Source organism: Labeo rohita, chromosome 8, assembly GCF_022985175.1.
Source record: "Labeo rohita strain BAU-BD-2019 chromosome 8, IGBB_LRoh.1.0, whole genome shotgun sequence".
In the NCBI taxonomy this organism is placed as follows: Eukaryota; Metazoa; Chordata; class Actinopteri; order Cypriniformes; family Cyprinidae; genus Labeo; species Labeo rohita.
In genome coordinates, this window is record NC_066876.1 from 15,025,964 (window position 1) to 15,048,320 (window position 22,357).

A 22,357-nucleotide genomic window follows, 5' to 3' on the forward strand; every position below is an offset into this window, starting at 1 on the left:
AACAATAACATGCATTTTGTATGATCCCTCTTATTTTGGTAAAATAATTCACATTTTGCAGATTCTGAAAGGGGGATATAAACTTTCGACCTCAACTGTACGTACCAGTTAGTACATATCACTGTAGTTTCCAACGGAAATGAACACTAGAAGTGGTAAAACAGCGAGCACTTTAATTAAAAAACATGACTCACGATAAAAGAGCTGAAAGATGAGAACAAAAAACAAGCTAAAACGGTATGCGTGCGATCTTATTATTAAGTCACAATTGCTTTTGGACATTTCAAGCCAGAATTGCGGTGACACGTACAAAACCAGTGTCACATAAAACGTACCAGATGTACATTCATCTGTTCCGGAAAAAAACAAACACTCTTTTAGCGCCATTCAGTGGACATTTCTTTTGGAAACTGCAGTGATGTGTAGCCTACTTATTGGTAAATATTTCACGCCTTGCAAAAAAGCTCCCACAGGTACATTTTCGTCATGAGATTGGGTTGAATAAATGTATTGTTCATTGTTTGTTCATGTTAGCTAATACATTAACTAATGTTAACAAATGACAACTTGTTGGTAAGTTTTACCCATATTTTTAAGCGTTTTGTGTGTGTGATTTTGGAAGATTCATTCGGAACATTCATCTCAACAGCAAATTCAATATGTATCTGTAAACTCAATATGTATGTAATTAAGTATCACATAAAAAGCCATAATTTTAAATTATTTGCATGGTTAATGATCCAACCGATTTCCCAACTTTTAAATTTTTTTGTTCAAATAGGGTTTGATGTTGGAGTGATGCCATTTGGTACATTATCTATCGCAATACTGGATTACACATCAAAGGAAAAAATAAAAAATAAAAATATGTGTCATCGTTTACTCACCCTCATGTAGTTCTAAACTTACTTCCCTCTGCGGAACACAAAAGAATGTATTTTTATGGATGTTGGTAATAAAAAAAGACATTTTGGTTATTGCCTTCCATTGTAACTCTCAAAATATCTTGTTTTATGCTTTACAGGAAAAAGTCATGCAGGTTTAGAATGACATGAGGGTGTGGGAATGATGACAGAATGTTCACTTTTGAGTGAACTATGCCTTTAAATCTTCCATGAGCAGGTTCTTTAAGAAAGACTCTTTCACAGCTTCTCCTTGTAAAACATATTTAGAATAGTAAGAATCAGATGTCTTTTTAGACAGTCACTGATTGAAAAGAAATCCTAAAAGAGATTACCTAACTAACCCGAAAGTTCTGTAACCATTTATTCCCTCTTAAGTAACACATATCTGAATATCTGAGCTGATCTCTTTCATACAATCAAAGTGAGTGGTGACCAAAACTGTAAAAGTAGTCTATTCAAGTCCTGCCGTATCTCTCAAATCTCATTCACATATATTTCCACGGCAAGACGTGTCACGCCAAGTTTGACGTCAATGGCGTCAAACATGGTTGTTGCTGGCTATTCTTAAGGTTTACACCGAAAGGGATGATTTTCAGTGAATAATGTTTCTTATATATATTATATTACAGATCTTCAGAAGCACACAAGTAGCTGTGACAATACTCTTAAGTCATTTTTATATTTCACAGCCTTTTATAGTGTAAAATACATGTCCACATTAAGTGAAAATGTCTCAGGGAAGAATCAGATGTTTTTAAAGGTATAATTTTATTGCCAGTTTGAATGTAAACGACCTTAAAAAATAAAAAAGTTTGAGTCGAGAACATGCCATAAATCACACTAATAAATAAAATAACAAAATCATGAGTACAAGCTATTTATACCAAAACTAGGAATTCGTTTAACAAAAACAAACATTTATGTATAATAGACAATACCTTAAACAGGTAAATGAATAAATATTAAATACAGCAGCATCCTTGTGTTATTTTTTTGCCATTTTGTTGACTGAATTCAAACTATACTTGTAAAGTAATTTCCTGAGAAAATGTATTAATGTCCTGTCTGTCTCAGATTCATCTGTCAGATATCTGAGAACCATCTTTTACCCAGCGACGAGGCCACCTGTTGAGCAGCCCGTCAAGTCCTACCGAAACTCCAGTGGGGATGATGCAAGAAGAACTTCCGTCTTTACTCATGCGTTGTCAGGGAGGTAATACTACACTTGCAAGGTAAACCCTCCTTATTTTCACGGCTCAGAGAAATTTATAACAATGTAGCAAAGACGACAGCTCCTTTGAATCATTGAGGAGGCATCTCTCTCAATGTTTTCAGCGTTAAGAAACAAATTAGGGTGTAGTTACTGTCACAGACGTGCATGGCTGCCGTGCCAGCTAGAACAGCCTGTTACGGCTTGCCGACAGGCAGGGAAGGATGTTGTAGAGGAAGCTTGCAGGGGCTTGCGTTTGTCATCGAGATACGGACAAATAGTGCCAATTAAAGTATCCAGACTGGAGTGCTTTTATCTCGTCCACCCGTAATGACAGGTTTTGTGTTTGTTCAGTAAGTTGGAGCATTTTTGGCAGCAGTGACTGTGTTTTTCATCACCATGGCGATGGTCATTGGGCCGACTCCGCCAGGCACGGGAGTGATGAATCCAGCCTTCTCCTTCACAGCTGATTAGGGAGACAAAAACAAACCATGTCTTAAATAACCCTCAGAGCTCTGCCTAAGCCAAGTGTTTCTTTTATACTTCCAAGAGAAAAGAAATCAAACTATAAATCGTGTTGCTAAGTGACTTCCAACCAGTGAACACACAGTGAGCCAAACAAAGCCCCACAGGGATTGAAACACGATTTACATTGACTAACGCACATACAGAACTCAAAACACTAAAAATCTGGTCCATTTTTTTTAATCTGATCTTTTAAATGAATTCTATTAACAAAACCAAACCAGATTATTCATTTATAAATTTAACTGATTCAGTTCTCAAGTTAAACCAACTGACTCACTGACTTGACAGCTCAGTGGAGGGACAAACTGTTGGTGAATAATGGTTTCACACAAAGCTAGTAGACTTGAAAAAACAGAGCACACATTGTATGAACCACTTCTATGCTACAGTACTTTTATGGTGATTTTGTATCCTTTTTTAAGTTTGAAGCTCATCACCTTTGTGATAGTCATATGGATTTGGAATGACGTGAGTGTGAGTAAATAATTGCAATTTCCATTTTTGGATGAACCATATTAGTGTTGGAATGTTTCACTAAAGCAAAACCTAAAACTATTGAGAATTTTTCATCAACTAATGCTGAAATAACACTTTTTAAAAAATGAGAAATGCTGAAGCTGAACTTCTAAGTTATTAAGTCAATAATAAATTACAGCGAAACAAAAAAAAAGAAAAAATATAGCTGCGAGCAGCTATTACCAGGGTTCAAGTGTTTTAAGACCATTCAGCAATTATAGACATTTTAAGATGATTTTACCCAAAAAAGGCTGAAAAATCGTAAATAAATCCTAGAAATATTATTTACTGATTTATCATTTTGACCAACAGGTGGCGCTGTTTGGAATTTTTCATATCTCCTGACCACTAAGCTGCACTGTGCCAAAACTGTGCAGGTAACCTCAGGACATTGTTGTCATAACAAACCCCAAGTTTGGTCTGAACACGATAAAGCATTGAGGAGATATAACCTTTATGTCCACTCTTCGTCAAATTCATTTGTACGTTATTCAAAAACGTTTCGGTCTATCAAAAAGCTTTTGATAACTTTTTGTTAGGACCATCTGAAGATGGTCTGTATCAGTTTTGGTTTGAGTGTTCGAGTTCGAAATTTTTTTTTTTACATACGTCAAATATTTAACGAATGATTTATACCTCATGGATATTGGTGGCACCTTGAACAAAGACACTGCATGCCAAATTTCAAGTCCGTCAGACTAATGAGTATATAGTTAAGCCATTTTCAAGTTGTTTTTTCCTGTTATAGTGCCACCAAGCGGTCAAATTTCCCAATTTTTGTAATTTGACCAAAGATTGAGCTCATTCATGTGTTCCGAATTTGGTGAAGATATTTCATTCCATTTAAGAGTTATAGACATTTTAGTAAAAGTGGCCCCGCCCACTTTAATCATTTTTGTGTCCTGTTTTGACCTTTTGTTAATCAGACTCCAAAGAACTATCAAACAGCTTTTGATACATTTTTGTTAGGATCATCTGAAGATGGTCTGTATCAATTTTGGTGTTTGAGTTCAAAAAAGTACATTTTTTTTTACATTATGTCAAATATTGAATGAATGGTTTATACCTCATAGATACTGGCGGCACCAGATGCTGCATGCCAAATTTCAAGTCCATCAGACTAACGGGTACATTCTCAAGTTGTTTTTTTCTGTCATAGTGCCACTAATTGCTCAAAGTTCCCAATTTTTGTAATTTGACCAAAGATTGAGCTCATTCAGTGAGTTTGGTGAAAATATCTCATTCTATTCAAGAGTTATAGCCATTTTAGTAAAAGTGGCCCTGCCCACTTTAAACGTTTTTCTGTTCTGTTTCGACTGACAATGGAATTTGAACTTGGTTTTGATTACTTTTGATTACTGATCAGACTCCACAGTATTTTTCTGCACTGGTTTGGTTACAACTGGGCAAAAAACCTAGGACTAGTTCGCAAAAATTTCTGGCGGAAATGAAATTGTAGATAGTCATTTTGTTTGTTTTAAGCCAATGATGTAAGACTCTTGGAGTCTGCGACAAATGGTCTAGGGGAGGGGTGCCCAAACTCGGTCCTGGAGGGCCGATGTCCTGCAGAGTTTAGCTCCATCCCCAATTAGACACACTTGAACCAGCTAATCAAGCTAGAAACTTCCCAGCTGGTGTGTTGAGGCAAGTTGGAGCTAAACTCTGCAGGACATCAGCCCTCCAGGACTGAGTTTGGGCACCCCTGGGTTTTGAGCGATTTCACATTTTCAATCTCTGTAGCGCCCCCTATTGGTAGAGTGAGGTAAGCCTTTGCCAGTGTTTCCCCAAATTGGGGAGAAAATTGGCTTCATGCTTGAACCAATAAAAATGACAAAAGAATGTAAAATTACTAAAACAAAAATTAATGAAAACCGAAAATATAAAAATAAAAGCTAAGTCAAAATATTAACAAATGCTACAATAGTATTAAAATAACACTAAACCAGATTCTGAAACAAGAACTGTGAGAACACGAAAGCAGTCACGTCACTTACCTTCAAAATCCACATCTCCAACAAGACGCAGTTTACCAGTGTTAGGGTCCTGTATGCGGTTGATGCCGACATCAATAACCGCAGCTCCATCTTTTACCATATCTGCCGTTATTAAGTGAGGCACACCTGTTGTTAAAGATCAAGACCAACCGTTCACAAAGACACATTATCTTAGGAACACAATATTTTCTCTATCTTATTACATTTTTAATATTTATACATACTGTAGACTAAAATTTTAAAAGTAACAAAATGCAGTTTCAAATAAAATACAGATAATATTCAAACCCATTCAAATTTAAAGGTGCAGTATGTAATACTGACAGCTAGCAATTGAAATTGGTAGTGCAGTCCAAATCTCTCCCACGTTGCCAGATTGAAGAAACGTAACACCAACAAGTGCAGCTGACAATGGAAGGCAATGACCCTTACACTGCAAGTTGATTTATGCACGTTTTAATACGCCTCTGCTCACAGAGCTTTTTAGACGGATGCTGAGGCTTTTTAGGTCGGGTAGAATCTGTGACTTCTGAGGCAGTCCGCTCAATGGCTTCAATACGCTGAGTTTTCCACTAACTGGCATCCCAGGTTTTGAAATACTACTGATTAAATTGTCAGTGGGTGGAATCACAGACCAAAACACAACAGACATTTTGACACTGAATGCACATTTTCAAAGTAGAATAACTGGCTGTAACATTGTTTTTCGGAGAAACAAGTATGTGAACTTAGCACGTTTTCTAAATACCTGTGAATTATGGTGGTTTTATGCTTTGGTACATTCAAAAAATTACATACAGCACCTTTAATCAGTTTTGACCTAATATGTTGCATAACCAAGGATAACACAGTCAGCTAGTCATTATTACAAAATAAACTTGGCTTACTCTGTCCCACTCACTGCACGACTACTTACCAAATAAGTAAATACACGGACGTAATAAATAAATTTCACAGTTTAGCAGTCATTACACAATGATATTTGATCACAGAATGCAGCTATTGACCAATCAGATTCTAGTATTCTAGACAGCCATGTAATAGTATTACAGAATACCTGACCAGGACACAAAGAGCTGACCTGCAGCTGCAATCACTATGTCAGCCAGACTGGCAAGTTCCTTGAGTCGTGGTAGAGGAGTGCATCTGTGGGCCATGATAACTGTGGCATCACCTGAAAGATATAATACACATCATGAGTATATATTTAGTATTTATTCGTTTATTTAAACATTGAATGTAATATAATTTATAATATAATGTTTTTAGTTGGTTTCAGATTTAAAATCTGATTGCATCTTTCCAGTGTACCATTTCCAGAAAATCAATGTTAAAACATTTAAACATTTCATAGTATTTATTGTGTGCAGACAGCAGGAAATTCATGCCATTTTTTGTTCATTCCACACATTCTTTAAAAAAAAAAGAATGTACAGGGTTATTGGCTTCCGCTCACCAGCAAGATGATAACATTCATTAGCAGAAATTCCCAGAATGTGTAACTGTACACCACCATGTAAAAAGAAAGCTATCAAATTCTAAAAGCTAATCACAGGTTACATTCAGTGGAATTAACATAGTTACTCTAACTCCACGGGTGTAGTAACTAAAAAAGACGGGAATATTAATTATAATTCAGTACTGTCACAGAACCTCATCATTAGACATATTTAAGAAGTTTCGACAAAACATGCAAGGATCTTCAGGTAACCACAAGTTCACATTTATTTCCTACAACGCTATGAGTCACAAAAAAATGGAAGCAAACTGATTCAGGGCTGTTTCTCTTATTGTGAAAGGAATTTTGTACATGTTAGAGCACAAGCCTACTATTAAAGTGATTTATTTCACAACTCAATTAGAGCATGACTGGTATTTCACCTGTTGAAATCATCAAAATCTTGCACAAACCTAATCCTAATCGTTGATATCTAAATTAATGAATCTTCTAACAATTATACAGTTCCGGAAAAAGAAAAAAAAAAACCATCCGGTCTCTCCCTTTCCTTCATTCCACACACATGAACTGACCTGATCTTTTTTCTGAAAACATGCCAATGGAAGCGATGATGCAACATCAAACATTTTTAAAGGTAAAAACAATTCAAAAATTATTTAAGATAAACATGTTCAAGCTAATGTTTTAATAACTGAATCACTGTTTAGTTCAATGCAAAATAATAGGGATTTTTGAAAACAACATTGCATGTCTTTATTTGTATTGTATCTTTTATTTTTCTTTGGTTTTTAAAACATTAAAATATACTACCACCTATTGTATATTTTTTATATATCTAGATGGTTAAGAATGAAAGATGTTGAAAGATGTTTATCAGCAGTTTTCCATTACTGCATGAAAAGGTTATTACAGGTTACTGGTAAAATGTTTATTGTCGATAGTGACAGCTTGCGTCATTAGCGGCGACATTCAGGGTTCATTCTGTGAATTTGTAATTCGCAATGATCTCACTCCCCTTGAAGAAGCGAGATGACTGGGTTGTTGATTATTGATTGAAATTCTGAAAATGTGCCTTTAGAAAACATATCGCAGTGAAAAACAGCAAAAAACAAAGTTTTCCTTTTCACAGAATGATCAGTTTGCAGTAACTACTTGTACTTCCAAACAAAACACTGCTGATAGAAAACAACACTACAGTCTAAAGTCTTAAAATCTAGCATTAAAAAAAAAAAAATCTCCCTGCATTCAGCTTTGCTGGGTTTTTGGGAAATTTCTTAAATGTAAAAGTCTTAAAAAATCTGTAATATCTTGTTACAAGAAAATTAAATAAAAAAGGGTTAAAACTGAGTACAGTGCAATGTGGGCACATCTATTTAGTGCTGTCAGATGATTAAAAAAAATAACTAATTATCCAAACATTTTTTTTCTGAAATTAATCACGATTAATCCCACCTAACATTGTTTTTAAATATAATTTTACGTTGCAATAATTTCACACTGAATCTTCAAAATAATGTATAAACAACATAAAGACAGTATATTTTTAATATTTGTTAAATATTTTTAAAGACTAAAGGTGAGTATCACTGATACCAGTATTACTGATGTCTCTAGGAAATTGTTCTTTTTTTTCCTTAATATTTAACCATTGACTATAGCCATTCAATATTACAGTATGATTGAGAGCTATCAGTCTGAACATTTATTAGACTTAATAAATGTAATTTATAAAAAAAAAAAAAAAACTTCTAATTTAAGAGAACATAAAACAATCTTCACACACAAACCCATTATTTACCTGTGCCTTTCAGCAAGTAAGAAATATACAGAAGTTGAATAAAGTTATCAAACACTAAATACTAAATGAAATATAGATGAATCCTTAAAGCTACAAAAGTGATTGATTTCCTCTTTTTTCTTTTGTTCTTTGATTAACAGACATCACAGCAGTTGGGTTATGAGGTTATTTATATAAATATGAAATGATGCAGGCTACATTGCGCGCCGCCACATTGGTGCGTGCAATTTAAGTGCATGTGCTACAAGCACAGTGTAACGGCTGACAGGACAGGTACATTTTTTTTTACTGTCATATAACCTGACAACATCTCCTCTGCTTTATTTTTAACACCGTTAAACTGAAAAAATTAATCACCTGCGTTAATGCGCTTAGTTTGACAGCACTCATTTATACTATAGGTTTTCAAACAAACAAAGAAAGAAAAGAAAAAAAATGAAGGAAATTACACAGATCTCACCTCCAGGTCGTTCATGGTTTCTATCCGAATGCAGCAGCATTGCAATAGGCATTCCTACATTCTTGGAGCGCCCAACAACAAGCACATTTCCAACTGTTTCAATGCCTGAAACAAAGTGACATGCACTAGTGCTCAAAAGTTTGAAATAATTAAGATTTTTAAATTTTTCTAAAGGAAGTCTCTTATTTTTAAAAAGGCTGCATTTATTTGATCAAAAATGCAGTAAAAAAGTGATACTGTGAAATATTATTACAATTCAAAATAACATTTTTCTATTCAAATATATTTTTAAAAAATTCTGATTTGGTACTCAAGAAACGGTTCTTATTAATACCAATGTTGAAAACAGTTTTCGCTGCTTAATATTTTTGTGGAATTGGAGATACAGTACAATTCAAAAGTTTGGGGTAAGTTTTTTAAAAACAAACAAACAAAAAAATACTCTTCCTCAGCAAGGACGCATTCATTTGATCAGTAACGGTTCAGATCAGATCAGAACAAGTAACAATAAAGACATTTATAAATAAATACAAATAAATATTGTTCTTTTGAGCTTTCTGTTCATCAAAGAATCCTGAAAAAAAAAAGCAATGGTGTTTCCACAAAAATATCAAACAGCAAAATACTGATGATAATAATAATAACTATAATTAATAACTGACCACCAATAATAAGTGAGCACTAAATCAGCAAATTAGAAATCTTAGGGATCGTGTAACACTAAACGCTACTATAATGGCTGCTGAAAATTCAACTTTATCATCACAGGAATAAATTGCATTTTAAATGAAATAGAAAACACTAGTTTTAAATTGTTACAATATTAATGTTTTCTTGTATTTTTAATAAAAGAAAATGCAGCCTTGGTGAGTATTAAAAAAAATAAAATGTAAACTTCCATTAACATAAAAAAAATGTTAAGTATTCCAAACGTTTGACCACTGGTATAGAATTTGAGTAAACATTTATAACTCAATTTCACAAATGCCCATAGCTTGGAAAAATCATCAAAATAGAGATACGATTGCAAAACAATGTTTTCAAATGTGTAAGTAATATAAACTGACATAAGATACTGTTGTTATACCTGCTGCTAACAAATGTAATCACAGACAACCCAATCACATCTCAGTTGGGGATGCAATATGAGATGGCTGAGAAACTATTCTACAACTCAAAGATTTTCAATCTCAGTTCGCTGAAAGCTGTCACAAACCCGTTCTTCTGATGATTTCCCATACTGCTGCTGCTGTGGCTGGCACCATGCATCTCTGGTCCAAACAGAGTTTCCCAATGTTTACTATGTGGAATCCATCAACGTCTTTTTCTGGGGCGACAGCGTTACATATGGCTCTCTCGTTGATGTGTTCTGTAAGAGAGAGAGAGATATAAATTCAAAATACGAAATGACTATTGCAGACCCAATTCAGATACATTCAGCAAGATGTGTTTTTTTTTATATATATATCCTTACCTATATATATATATATATAGGTAAGGAACTAACTACAGTACTTTCACTGTTAGATTAACACAATAAAGATCCAAACTTTGAATGACCCTTTTATTTGCAATACAGCATTTTACATTAGCAGTTTCACATTTTGATCCAACAGAATAATACCTGGAAGAGGGAGTTGGACCAGCAGCCCACTGACGCTCCTGTCTTTGTTGAATTTGTCTATGAGCTCCAACATCTCTTCCTGAGATACTGATGATGGCCTGAAGATTGTACTGCTTGACATGCCTTTTAAACAAGTACCATTTGAAAAAGAGATTAATGAACACATGATTCATATTGTCCTATAAAATCATAGTGACATTTTCACATTTCAGAACATTACGTAAGCATTATTTGCAGAAAAACATTTGTCTTTGCTTTTGACAGCCACTTGAAATGTAATATTAGTTCTCTTTTTTACTCAAAACCCACATTTGAAAGCCTGTTTCTGCCACAGAATAAAAAAAAAAATCGTACAATTTCACAATTCCGTTCATCTCAAATTTGTTTTTGCCATGGAAAAAATAAAAAAAGCTAAGATTTTTATTGTTTTTTTTAAAAGAAGTGTCTTATGCTCACCAAGGCTGTGTTTATTTAATCAAAAATACAGAAAAACAGTAATATTGTGAAATATTATTGCAATTTTAAATAACTGTTTTCTATTTAATATACTTTAAAATATAATTTAATAAAAGAAAGAAAAAAATTACAGAACCCAAAATTTAGAACAGTAGTGTACATTGTTACAAAACATTTCTATTTTGAATGAATGCTGTTCTTTTTAACTTTTTATTTCTTAAAGAATCCTACAAAAAGTGTCACAGTAATATGACATATACATATATATGTATATGTATGTCTGTGAGCTAAATATATATATATATATATATATATATATATGTATATATATATACATGTGTATATATATATATATATATATATATAAATATATATACAATTTAGCTTTGCATCACAGGAATAAATTATATTTTAAAATATATTAAAATAGAAAATCGTTATTTTAAATTGCAATATTATTTCACAATATTACTGTTTTTTCTGTATTTCTGATCAAATAAATGAAGTCTTGGTGAGCATAAAATGTCTTCAAAAAACATTAAAAATTGTACTGATCCCAAACTTTTGAACGCCAGTGTAATTGCAACTTTTCTCACAATTTGGACTTTCTTGCAACTACAAATTTATATCTCAAAATCCAGACTTTTCTTCTCAGAACTGCTGGTTTATATCTTTATATCTTGTGATTTTTATATCTCTAAATTGTTTTTAAAAGTCAGAATTGTGAGATAAAAAAAAGCTGCAATTACTGGTGGTGGAAACGGGCATCTGTAGATATGTTACATCTGTTGTAATAAAACAAACTCAAAAATACAGACTAAAAAAAATTTTAACATCAGTTTAAAGTTGTATGTATTTTTGGTTTTTAGCATTTTAAAGCATTTTAATTAGGATTATGTTAATTTAACTACATTTAAATAACTCAAGAAGTTTGCAGAGGCCCCCTAGTGGAGCTCTGGCTGAGAACCACAACTTTACATATTAAAATGTTATTAAAGTTTACATTGACTTTGTGTGTTGCTCACCAAGCAGTGAAGCTGTCCGGGTTTTGTTTCTCACATAGGTGTGGCTGGCATGGTCATCTCCCACCAGGATGACACTCAGATGAGGTCTGCTGTTGCCTTGGGCCACTAGTTTTGCTATATCACTTTGGACTTCTTTATGGATCTGCCGAGCAAGTTCAGTCCCTGAGACCACAGTGGCAACATGTCTATGTGACAAAAATAACACATATGTAACAATACACCAAGCTAGACACATGGGAAAATGATCAAAAGCGTTATAATCCACCCTGCATTGTAAAACTGAGATGCTTAAGCATCTTATTGACAGTATCTATGACACCCACAGGGTGGCGGAATATTCAAACACACAAAATGTATTTCCTGAATGAACGACCTTCTCAAACAATGACTATATGCCCTGTATGGCATGTTTATATACATACAGGCTCTTCAAACCGGATGATATGCTGCCCCGATAAGGAAACACGCGTGTTTTACATAATGAACACATGCAAGCTTTGTTTCTGTGCACCAGGGGGGGATTCAGTTCTAACCTTTTCAGTGACTGACAAAAAGAGCTTCTCCGATTGACTGTTTTCAGATTAATCCATCGTTTTGATCGTCGACAATGCTGGAAATATGATGTTAATGTCTGTATCCTAGTATAATTCACTATTAATGCAGTGGGAGCTGCCATAGTAACTGATCACCTGCTCCTCCCCACAGCCTGCTCGTTTTGACGCGTCACACTCACAACAAAACTATTTCCGGTTTTGTGTTAAACACGTAAAACGTCTGCAAAACGCGATTTATGCCGGTGTCTCTTTGTGATATAAAACTTAGACATCAAAATAATTATTTAATGAATACACTTCTATAAATGTAGCAGGAAATTCCGCAAAAATTGAAACTAAAAGCCGGCACAGATCTTAACACACTCAGAGGAGACAAAAAGCCAGGCTTGTGATATAAAGATCATGTAAATCTCCGAATATATTCTGTTTATAGATTACAGTAGATCCTGAATATATACCCAAAGTATTAAAGTTCCGAAATGGATGTAGGTATTCAGATTTACACTAGCAGTCAAAACTTTTTGAACAGTAAGATTTTTAATGTTTTTTAAACTCACTAAGCCTGCATTTGTTTGATCCAAAGTACAGCAAAACCAGTAACATTTTGAATTTTTTTCTTATTATAGTTTTCTATTTGAATATGTTTTAAATTTTAATTTATTACTGTGGTTTCAAAGCTAAGTTTTAACATCATTACTCCATATTATCAACATATTAGAATGAATTCTGGGGGACCACGTGACACTGCTGAAAATGTAGCTTTGATCACAGGAATAAATTACATTTTAAAATATATTCAAATAGAAAGCAGTTATTTTAAATAGTAAAAATATTAACTATATCACTGCTTTTGCAGTATTTTCAAATAAATAGACTATTTAAAAAAAAAAAAAAAAAAACATGAAAAATCTTACTGTTCAAAAACTTTTAACTGGTAGTGTAGTTTTGTAGCTCATTCATGATTATATTACAGACTTTATAAAATTATGAATTATTAAGATTTCGTGACTCAGAAATCCACTATTTTAGAATTCACTCTTGTTTCCAGGGTTTTCTATGATCGTGGGAAACTTATCATTTTACCTAAACTTTAACTCTTTTCTGTTGCTGTCTTGTAATGCACTAGTATTTCCTTCAGGAAATGCAAATCTGGATTGTATTATGTGTTGAAACTCAATAGACCTACAGTGTTCGCTTTCCAGGCCATTTACCAAAGTGTAACATCCCGAGACAAAAGGATTAGTACCTTTTAAACTTTTCGTTGCTCTCATGTAAAACATAGCAGTGCCAAAAACAAGACTTTAAAGAAAGTGAAAAATGGAACAAATGGATTTTGTATTTATCTACATCCATGCTACAATTATGACCTATAAAACTAACCCAAATACATTCTTACCTAACACATAGGGCAGATTGCAATATATTCCCCTAAAACAAATGTCATGTGCAAATTTTCTATTAGCTTGTATGAGCCCACTAAATTACTGTTGCGGAAAATGTACACGTATGTGTGTGTTTTTTTTAATCTTAGATTTAGTCATGTCCTAATCATTTGATTAAACACCTAGCAAGTTACTAGGTCAATGTTTTTGATGTCCAAATGTTCTTATATGACACAGAAGGTGGCTGATGAATAATGTGTTTTTGTTATAAGCTCTATAGCTTCTTAGTATGCAGCGCTTGTCTTCTATGAACAGGCTTCATCAGGGCGTTTTCTAAAAGAGAATCCACCATATAAATGGATGGAGGGGGCCATAGCTGTTCTATATGACCCGCTTGGATTTCACCAACATCCAGTAATACGTTTAAAAGTTAAGTTTTTCAAAGTCAGTGTTTGTCTTCTTGACACTTCTAACCAATGTCATGTACGAAAGAAGTTGATTTAATTGTTCTAGTTTTATTTTTCATCACATAAAACTTTGAATCTTGACTCAGAAAGGGATCTTCTACCCTAAAAAACTAAAAAGAGGTTGTTGCCCAGTGACTGTAGAGGAAATTTCAAAGATAACCCTATTGCTCATGTGGATGTTGCTTCATTTTGGATAAGAACTGTTTCATTTTTTAACAGGCATTGCCATAACGAGAATACTGTTTTATTTAAAAAGATGAAATGCTATCGAGTTAAGCATTGTTCGTGTGAAAAAAATAGCTTTTTAATTTGATAACATTTTATCTTACAATGAACCGTAGTTCAAAAAAGTGACAACAGTAATTTATACAAAACCTAAGGAGCCTCGTCTTCCCAAAATTGCATAATGTGAACAGCAGTGACCCCCAAAGACCCATGTGTTCACAACTTTACCACAAAAACATCCCATGTTTGTGTATTTGTAAACAAACGCAGTCATGTGCACTGCTGAAGGCTCGTTAACCTTCGGTATGCTCCGTGCGTCAGCCTATGCGGCGAGCATAGGGTTAACAACAAGTAGCGTGAGAATTGTGCCAGTCTACAACTCATTCAAACATATATATGCCACGCCCTCGAACGTATTCCAGGGGCTTGACCAATTAGAAAGAAAGAATTTTGTCGTAGAGATCTGCCGATGGTCAGATGACTAAAAAAAACTATTTAAAACTCTAATGAGCAACCTGATACAGGTTCATACACTCTCCTGGCACCTCTTAGTGAAGGATTAATACGTAAAACTTCCTCAGTCACTCCAGTTTGTGAAAAGAATAACGAAGCTATTTTAAAACTCTGAACATAATGGTAGAAAAATCAAGAAGAATTGCACTTTCCTTGTTATGTTTTATCCTGTGCCATTCATTCAGTGCCTTAGCCGCTGCACCCGACGAGAACGAGCTGTTGAAAGGTAAGGAACATTTCTTTAGTTTGTTAACTAACTACTGTTTAGTGCTTTTTAAGTGAAGTAAGTGATTATTTTAATGTGGAGAATTCCTCAGTGATTTATATGTGTATGGATTTCTGTGAACAATCGTTCTTTTCACGAACAATAGCTAACAATAACACAGATTTCATTCAAACTGTGAGAAACACGATAAGTCCTACATACCCACCTTCTGACTAACGTACGTGAATGAACCTGTCAAAGAAAAACGCAAAATATGATTGACTTAAAGTCAAACTGTCCGCTTTATTGACGTGTCGGCGACTCACAAAAGTAAAACCCGGACAATCCACTCTGTCTCGGATGTGCCTTTTAAACGACCGCTCAGGGAAGTCCACGTTTTCTCACCGATCTGCCGCGTTGTCGACCGCAGTGACTGAAAACTGTTTGACTGTTGACTGACTTTTTGACTGGATTTTTAAAAATAAGCAATTATAATTGTACCGTTTGTGAAAAATACCCCTTTGGAATACCGGACAGTGCTTTAACAGAATTTGTTAAAACGTTCGTTATTCTGCGTTTACCTCAGTTTGCTAAAATATTCACACACGGTTGTTCAAAGTTAGTTTAGAAGTCAAAATATCTAATAAAAACATGCGTTTTTATTGGTGACGTTTATCAAATCTACTCCATCACCTGCCGCGTGATTGAATAAGTGAAACATACAGCACACATTTTAACCGAAAACAAACAATAATTGAAATAAAATATAGAGCAAATACATAAAACGAATCTAAAAATAAACATAAGACCTTTCTTTCTGTTTGTATGCGTTAATTCTGTAAATCCTTTTTATAAAGACTTAACATTTCTGCTCACCTCACCTCAGATGGGTTTTTATATTTTTGACCGTGGACCACAAAACCAATCATAAGAGTCAATTTTTTGAAATTGAGATTTATACATCTGAATAAATAAGCTTTCCACTGATGTGTGGTTTGTTAGGTTAGGACAGTATTTGGCTGAGATGCAAGTATTCGAAAATCCGGAATCTGAGGGTGCAAAAAAACTAAATATTGAGAAAATTGCCTTTAAAGTTGTCCAAATGAAATTCTTAGCAATGCGTATTACTCATCAAAAATTAAGTTTTAATATAGTTATGGTAGAAGATTTACAAAATCTTCATGGAACGTGATATTTACTTAATGTTCTAATGATTTTTGGTGCAAAATAAAAATGGATAAATTCAGCCCATACAATGTATTTTTGTCTATTGCTACAAATATACCCGTGCTACTTAAGGTTTTGTGGTCCGGGGTCACATTTGATTTCATCCTTGTGGCCGAGCTACTGAATTTTTCCTTACTTGGTTCGAAAAATTGCAGGTTTCCTCCACTTAAAAGTGCGTAGGCTGTTTGTAAGTGTTTAAATTCAAAATCAAGACTCTGTTTGGCATTCCTAAAATGGTCAACTGGTTCATTAGAAAGCGTTCTGCATTTCCATCTCTCCACAGTAGCTCAATTGTTCAACAAGTCATTAAAGCGAGATGTTGTCACAAGGCTTACGATGAATAAACTCAAGCTCAACACCTTATGAAACAGTTAAGCACTTTAAACTGTCTCAAGCATATGTAGAGATTTTACATAAACGTATTAATTTTTCTAGATGATTTCGAAGACAGCTTCCCAATGGATCCAGAGGTCCTTCATGACCGAATCAAGTACAACATGCGAAAGTCTTTTGATCTTGATGAAGACGGCTGTTACCTCCAACCTGGGAAAAGGGAAAGCATTGAGGAGTGTGGCTTCAATCCCTCAGTCAAGACCATTTTGATCATCCACGGCTGGACGGTGAGACATTCTAGATTTTGACACCCAAGCCTTCATAGCTTTTGAATCTTCAGAGGGTATCTCACATTTTGTCTTTAATGCAGTCCTGGAGGTTCTCCAGAAGAAGTGTAACGTAACCGTTCTGTCTTCAGTGTGGCAATACATTCACTTCTCAGATGTGAAGCAAATATTGGGTTTTCACATGTGATTGCTGGAGCTTTGGTAAAAGGTGTGGTATCTCTTCACAGATGAGTGGAATGTTTGAGAGCTGGATGCACAAGCTAGTGGCTGCGGTTCAGAGACGAGAGTCGGAGGCTAACGTGGTGGTGGTCGACTGGCTGGGCCTGGCCCACCAGCTTTACCCAGATGCCGTCAACCATACCCGCCGGGTTGGTCAAAGCATCGCTACTGTTTTGGACTGGCTCCAGGTACGTCTATATTATCCCGCTGGGTGTGTTTGTATCTCTTTGTGTGCTTTTGAGAGAACTGGCAACCGTGAAAACTCTGCTTGTGGCCTTGTACACTGGGTCTTTGTTGGTATTATTCATCTTCTCTCAGAACAGCAGATGTCCTGGCGAAGTACAATTTGTCTTTTCCAGATGGATCTGTTTTGGTTTTTTGTTGTTGGAGATGTCAGGAGTTTGCCCAGGGCATTATGGGTATTCTCATGGAACAATAAATATTCATGCATCGTAGCTGTACTTTTTATACAAGAAAGAAGCAAGCCGTGTAAATGAGCAGCTGAGCATATTAGCCCCCCACGCATGCCCACGGATGCCCCAGCTGGCACTGTGCGTGGTACAGCAACGATGTGCATGAGGCATAATTACTTTTTTTACATCTCAAAGCTGTTCTCGGGGAAAAAAAAAAAGTTTAGAGCTTACTTTCTTAGATGACTTGGATTTCTTTTCTTCTGAGAACATTTCACCTAGTGGGAATTTGGTTAATCTAATGTGCGTCTGTTTTTATAGGACGAAGTGCAGCTACAACTTCAGGACGTGCATATGATTGGATACAGTCTTGGTGCTCATGTTGCTGGATACGCTGGAACTTTTGTAAAAGGAAATATTGGACGTATTACAGGTGAGATTTACATATAGGTTGGACACTTTGATTAAGACAAATCAACATAAATTCTGTACACATGAGGCCACATCTAAACACCCGTTCTTTCTGAATAGGTTTAGACCCAGCTGGTCCCATGTTCGAGGGGGTGGCGTCCCATAAAAGGCTTTCTCCGGATGATGCAGACTTTGTCGACGTCCTGCACACGTACACACGGGGAGCTTTGGGTGTCAGTATTGGGATCCAAGAGCCTATTGGGGACATTGATATCTATCCCAATGGTGGAGATGTACAGCCAGGCTGTTCTTTAGGAGATGTGCTGTCCACTGCTGCCGCAGGAAGTAAGTGCTTCAGTTTTATTACTGTTTTGGCCATTTCCACTTCTTCCAAATCATTATCAACCATCTGTCTTGTCACCACACAGACTTTGTGGAAGTCATGAAGTGTGAACATGAGCGGGCAGTGCATCTCTTCGTGGACTCCCTCATGAATAAGGACCACGTGAGCTACGCTTTTCAATGCACCGACCCTGATCGCTTCAAGAAGGGTATTTGTCTGAGCTGCAGAAAGAACCGTTGCAACAGTATCGGGTACAACGCCAAGAAAATGCGTAAGAGGAGAAACAGCAAAATGTACCTGAAGACTCGAGCAGACACACCTTTTGGCGGTAGGTAATTAAACTGTCTTTTGTTGCAAAATCACATGCTGTAATGATGAGTCACTTACATGTGGTGGTTTGTACAATCCTTTACAGGTTACCACTATCAGATGAAGATGCATGTGTTTGACAGGAAGAATGCAGATGATGCAGATCCTACTTTCTACGTCACATTACACGGACAACATAATGATACCGTTAACCTCAATGTGGACATGTAAGCAGCTCATAAATAATATTTCCAATATGACCCTGGACCACAAAACCTGTCTTGTGTAGCACGGGTATATTTGTAGGAATACATTGGCAAAAATGCATTGTATGGGTCAAAAGTATCAATTTTTCTTTTACGGCAAAAATTATTAGGATATTAAGTAAAGATTAGGTTCATGAAGATATTTTGTAATTTTCCTACCATAAATGTAGCAAAAGTTAATTTTTGATTAGTAATATGCATTGCCAAGAACTTCATTTGGACAACTTTTTTTTTTTTTTTTTTTTTGCACCATTAGATTCTAGATTTGTCCTATCCTAACAAACCATACATCAGTGAAAAGCTTATTTATTCAGCTTTCAAATGGTGTATAAGTCTCAATATAAAAAAAATTGACCCTTACGACTGGTTTTGTGGTCCAGGGTCACGTGTGTGTGTGTGTGTGTGTATGTATATATATGTGTATATATATATATATATATATATTCCTGTTAACTGGTAATTATCATTTACATGGGTTCTTATGAAAATACCTGACCTGGCTTTGTTTTCACAGTGCTGATGGAGTTGGTCTAAACCTCACAAACACATTTCTTGTCTTCACGGAAGAGGACATCGGTGAACTGCTGAAAATTTCTCTTCGTTGGGAAGGCCCTTCTGATTCCTGGTCATCTGTGTTGAAACACCTCAGGTCGTCTTTTTGGTCATGGTCAAGTTCACAGGACAAAGTTCTGGAGGTTCGAAGGATCAGAGTCAAAGCAGGAGAAACACAGAAGAAGTAAGTGGCACTTATTGGTTGCGAATTTGAAAATTTACTTTTTTTTTTTTTTTTTTTTTAAACTGTTTATTAATGTCGTTGTTTCTTCACAGGTTCACCTTCTGTGCTGAAAAGACTGAGTTATCACCAGGGCAAGAAATTACATTTACAAAATGCCGTGATGGCTGGGAAGTAAAGCCTAGAAAGCGGTACGTTTATATTTTATACATCCTTACTATGCAGATTTTCACATATTCAGAAGATGTTTTTATCTGCTATACATTTTAATAGATTTTTCTTTGTTTCTTGCAGATTGCACTACTGAGAGGAAGCGCTGTTACCTAGGGACCCAAGGCGGTGAAGGGCCTGAGCACTTTTGTTTGTTTTGGTACACGTTTGGTGGGTTAATGCACCATATTTGTCTGGGTGGGTCAAACACAACTTGTGCTGCTCAAATGGCCAGCTCAGATGGGTGATGGCTGGTTACTGGACTTGCTCAGGGCATTTTTTTCTACCGATGGGATGTTCTGAATTGTTTGAGATTTGTAGATCCTCGTCTTTTGATACTTTTTGTATATTTTCTTCTGGTACGTTCAAAATCTCCGTTTTGTGGATCTCGGACTCCTCCTTAACAATGCGTTACTTGTTATATATATTTTTGTATGTTTTTAATTTATGAAGGAAAAAAGCACTGTAAAACCAAGCTTATTTATCAACCTAATGCACACCTTGTACCAAGGCATAAATTCATTCTCTCCCAAGTTACCTGGTGACCACTTTTACATGTGTATGTGTCTGTGGATTTCAATAGGAAGAAGGTTTTTATATGAATTCACAGTATTATTTAAGGTCATTAAGAATGGAGAGAGCCGCTCTATTTGTCTTCATACAAAAAAGGTTGCACATTTTGTGCCTTGTTCTGTACATGTTTTATGTATATAATGTGTATATAAAACGTAATAATAATTTGTAATAAAATTACTTTGGATTCCATTGTGGGATTAAAGAATTGTTACTGATGCATTTTATTATTTAATATAATTTTTTTTTTTTTTTTTTTTGTTGTTGTTGTTTTGTTTTGTTTTTTGTAACTTGAGTAGGTTATAAAAATGCTTCAAACAAGAGTCTGTTGGTGTATTTGCCTAAGGAAAAGCATTGCAAAGGAAATGATCGTGAGACTTGATTTGGCAGCTTCAGTTGTAAATCATCTCATGTCATTCCAAAACCGGTATGACTGACTTTGTTCTGTGGAACACAAAGAGATAAGTTACGAAGGCGGTGCTAGTTGTTCTATGCAATTACAATGAATATGGCCTAAAAGGGGTCATCAGATGCACATTTTCCACAAGTTGATAAGATTCTTTAGGTTCTTAATAAAAAGTTTATAATGTACTTTGGTTAAAAATTCTCAATGGTTATGTAAAACTACATCCTTTTTACCTTGTCAAAACGAGCTCTGCAAAAATAATCTCATTCTAAGGCGTTGTTCCTTTAAATGCAAATGAGCTCTGCTCACCCCACCCCTCTCTATTCTCTGTGGAGTGACGAGCCTGTTTACTTTAGCCGCTAAACTTCCTAACTACCACGTTATAAGGAAAGGCGATCGCAAAGATTCATAAAAAAACTCTTATACTCACTTCTGCTGTAAGTGAAGCTGGATCATGAATGATTTGCATGAACATAGATGGATATATGTAGATCGGGAGCCACATTCCCTTCACAAACAAACTGCATCTTCAACGGCTCTGATGTCGGGAGTAAATGACGACCACTATGTTCATTATTACATCCAGCAACACAACACCTCAATCACTCAGTCCAACTTCTATCCCTGCTCCGGCATCGAAACAATGTAGTTTACTGGACTGTTACAGCTGATCTGAGGTAAGACGCTCATGTCAATCAACTATGGTGGGAGCGGCCTCTGTCGGTGTGACGCCACAGCGACAGGCTTCTAAGAATGGCTCGATTTGAATAAGGGGATATTATTTTTACAGATTAATTAAAAACCACTGCATGGATTTTTATCATTATATGGTAGATGTGTACAAACACTGCCAACACACATTAATGTTCAAACAACATGAAAAAGTGAACTTTGCATCGGATGACCCCTTTAAGCTTTCAAACTTTCCTTTCAAAAAAGATGCAAAAGCACCATAAAAGTATCACAAACAGAGTTTTGCTGTATATTCAAAAGCTGTATCTGAAATCACATACTTCCCCTACTACATAGTATACAGTGTTGGGGAGTAACTAGTTACATGTAACGGAATTACGTAATTTAATTATAAAATAATTGTAATTAGTTACAGTTGCTGAGAAAAAAATGTGTAATTAAATTAAAGTTACTTTTGAAATTGCTAATGATTACAAAGGGGGAATTACATCTGAATTTTTTCACACACACACCCATATACAGATTTAATTGACTTTGACTTTAATTGATTTAATTTACTTAATAAATTGCATTGGCTGCTCTAAAATGACATACTAATGTTTCAGGAGTTTAGGAC

At 35.2% G+C, this 22,357-nt stretch overlaps 2 protein-coding genes across 5 annotated transcripts; one reads left to right on the plus strand and one right to left on the minus strand.

The window, feature by feature from the left end:
• Nucleotides 1-1,684: 1,684 nt before the first annotated feature.
• Nucleotides 1,685-15,142, minus strand: mthfd2l (methylenetetrahydrofolate dehydrogenase (NADP+ dependent) 2 like). 4 transcript variants are annotated; one of them, XM_051117341.1, is made up of 8 exons: nt 12,509-15,142; nt 11,976-12,160; nt 10,495-10,617; nt 10,087-10,239; nt 8,871-8,975; nt 6,235-6,327; nt 5,154-5,279; nt 1,685-2,581 (listed from the first exon to the last, which is right to left on the minus strand). In XM_051117341.1, exons 1-8 carry the CDS (start codon nt 12,649-12,651, stop codon nt 2,466-2,468), a joined length of 1,044 nt encoding a protein of 347 aa, XP_050973298.1. In that variant the 5' UTR covers nt 12,652-15,142; the 3' UTR covers nt 1,685-2,465. The 4 variants fall into 4 exon arrangements, with proteins under 4 accessions (XP_050973298.1, XP_050973297.1, XP_050973296.1 ...); XM_051117340.1 differs by having other exon boundaries at nt 6,211-6,327; XM_051117339.1 differs by having other exon boundaries at nt 12,398-15,142.
• A 50-nt stretch (nt 15,143-15,192) lies between these two features.
• Nucleotides 15,193-20,834, plus strand: lipg (lipase, endothelial). Its single transcript, XM_051117337.1, has 10 exons — nt 15,193-15,342; nt 16,984-17,168; nt 17,396-17,575; nt 18,119-18,230; nt 18,329-18,553; nt 18,637-18,879; nt 18,967-19,087; nt 19,641-19,862; nt 19,955-20,050; nt 20,154-20,834. The coding sequence occupies exons 1-10, from the start codon at nt 15,237-15,239 to the stop codon at nt 20,164-20,166; spliced, it is 1,503 nt and encodes a 500-aa protein (XP_050973294.1). The 5' UTR covers nt 15,193-15,236; the 3' UTR covers nt 20,167-20,834.
• Nucleotides 20,835-22,357: the final 1,523 nt, after the last annotated feature.

Coding starts and splice junctions, on each gene's coding strand:
- mthfd2l (XM_051117338.1), bottom strand. CDS start 12,651: ATGGCAGCTCCCACTGCATTAATAGTGAATTATACTAGGATACAGACA. Junction 8,976..10,086: donor GGAAATCATCAGAAGAACGG/GTTTGTGACAGC, acceptor ACTTTGTTTCAG/GCATTGAAACAGTTGGAAAT. Junction 5,280..6,210: donor GCTCTTTGTGTCCTGGTCAG/GTATTCTGTAAT, acceptor CTTTAACAACAG/GTGTGCCTCACTTAATAACG.
- lipg (XM_051117337.1), top strand. CDS start 15,237: ATGGTAGAAAAATCAAGAAGAATTGCACTTTCCTTGTTATGTTTTATC. Junction 18,554..18,636: donor GTCCACTGCTGCCGCAGGAA/GTAAGTGCTTCA, acceptor GTCACCACACAG/ACTTTGTGGAAGTCATGAAG. Junction 19,088..19,640: donor GTTAACCTCAATGTGGACAT/GTAAGCAGCTCA, acceptor TTGTTTTCACAG/TGCTGATGGAGTTGGTCTAA.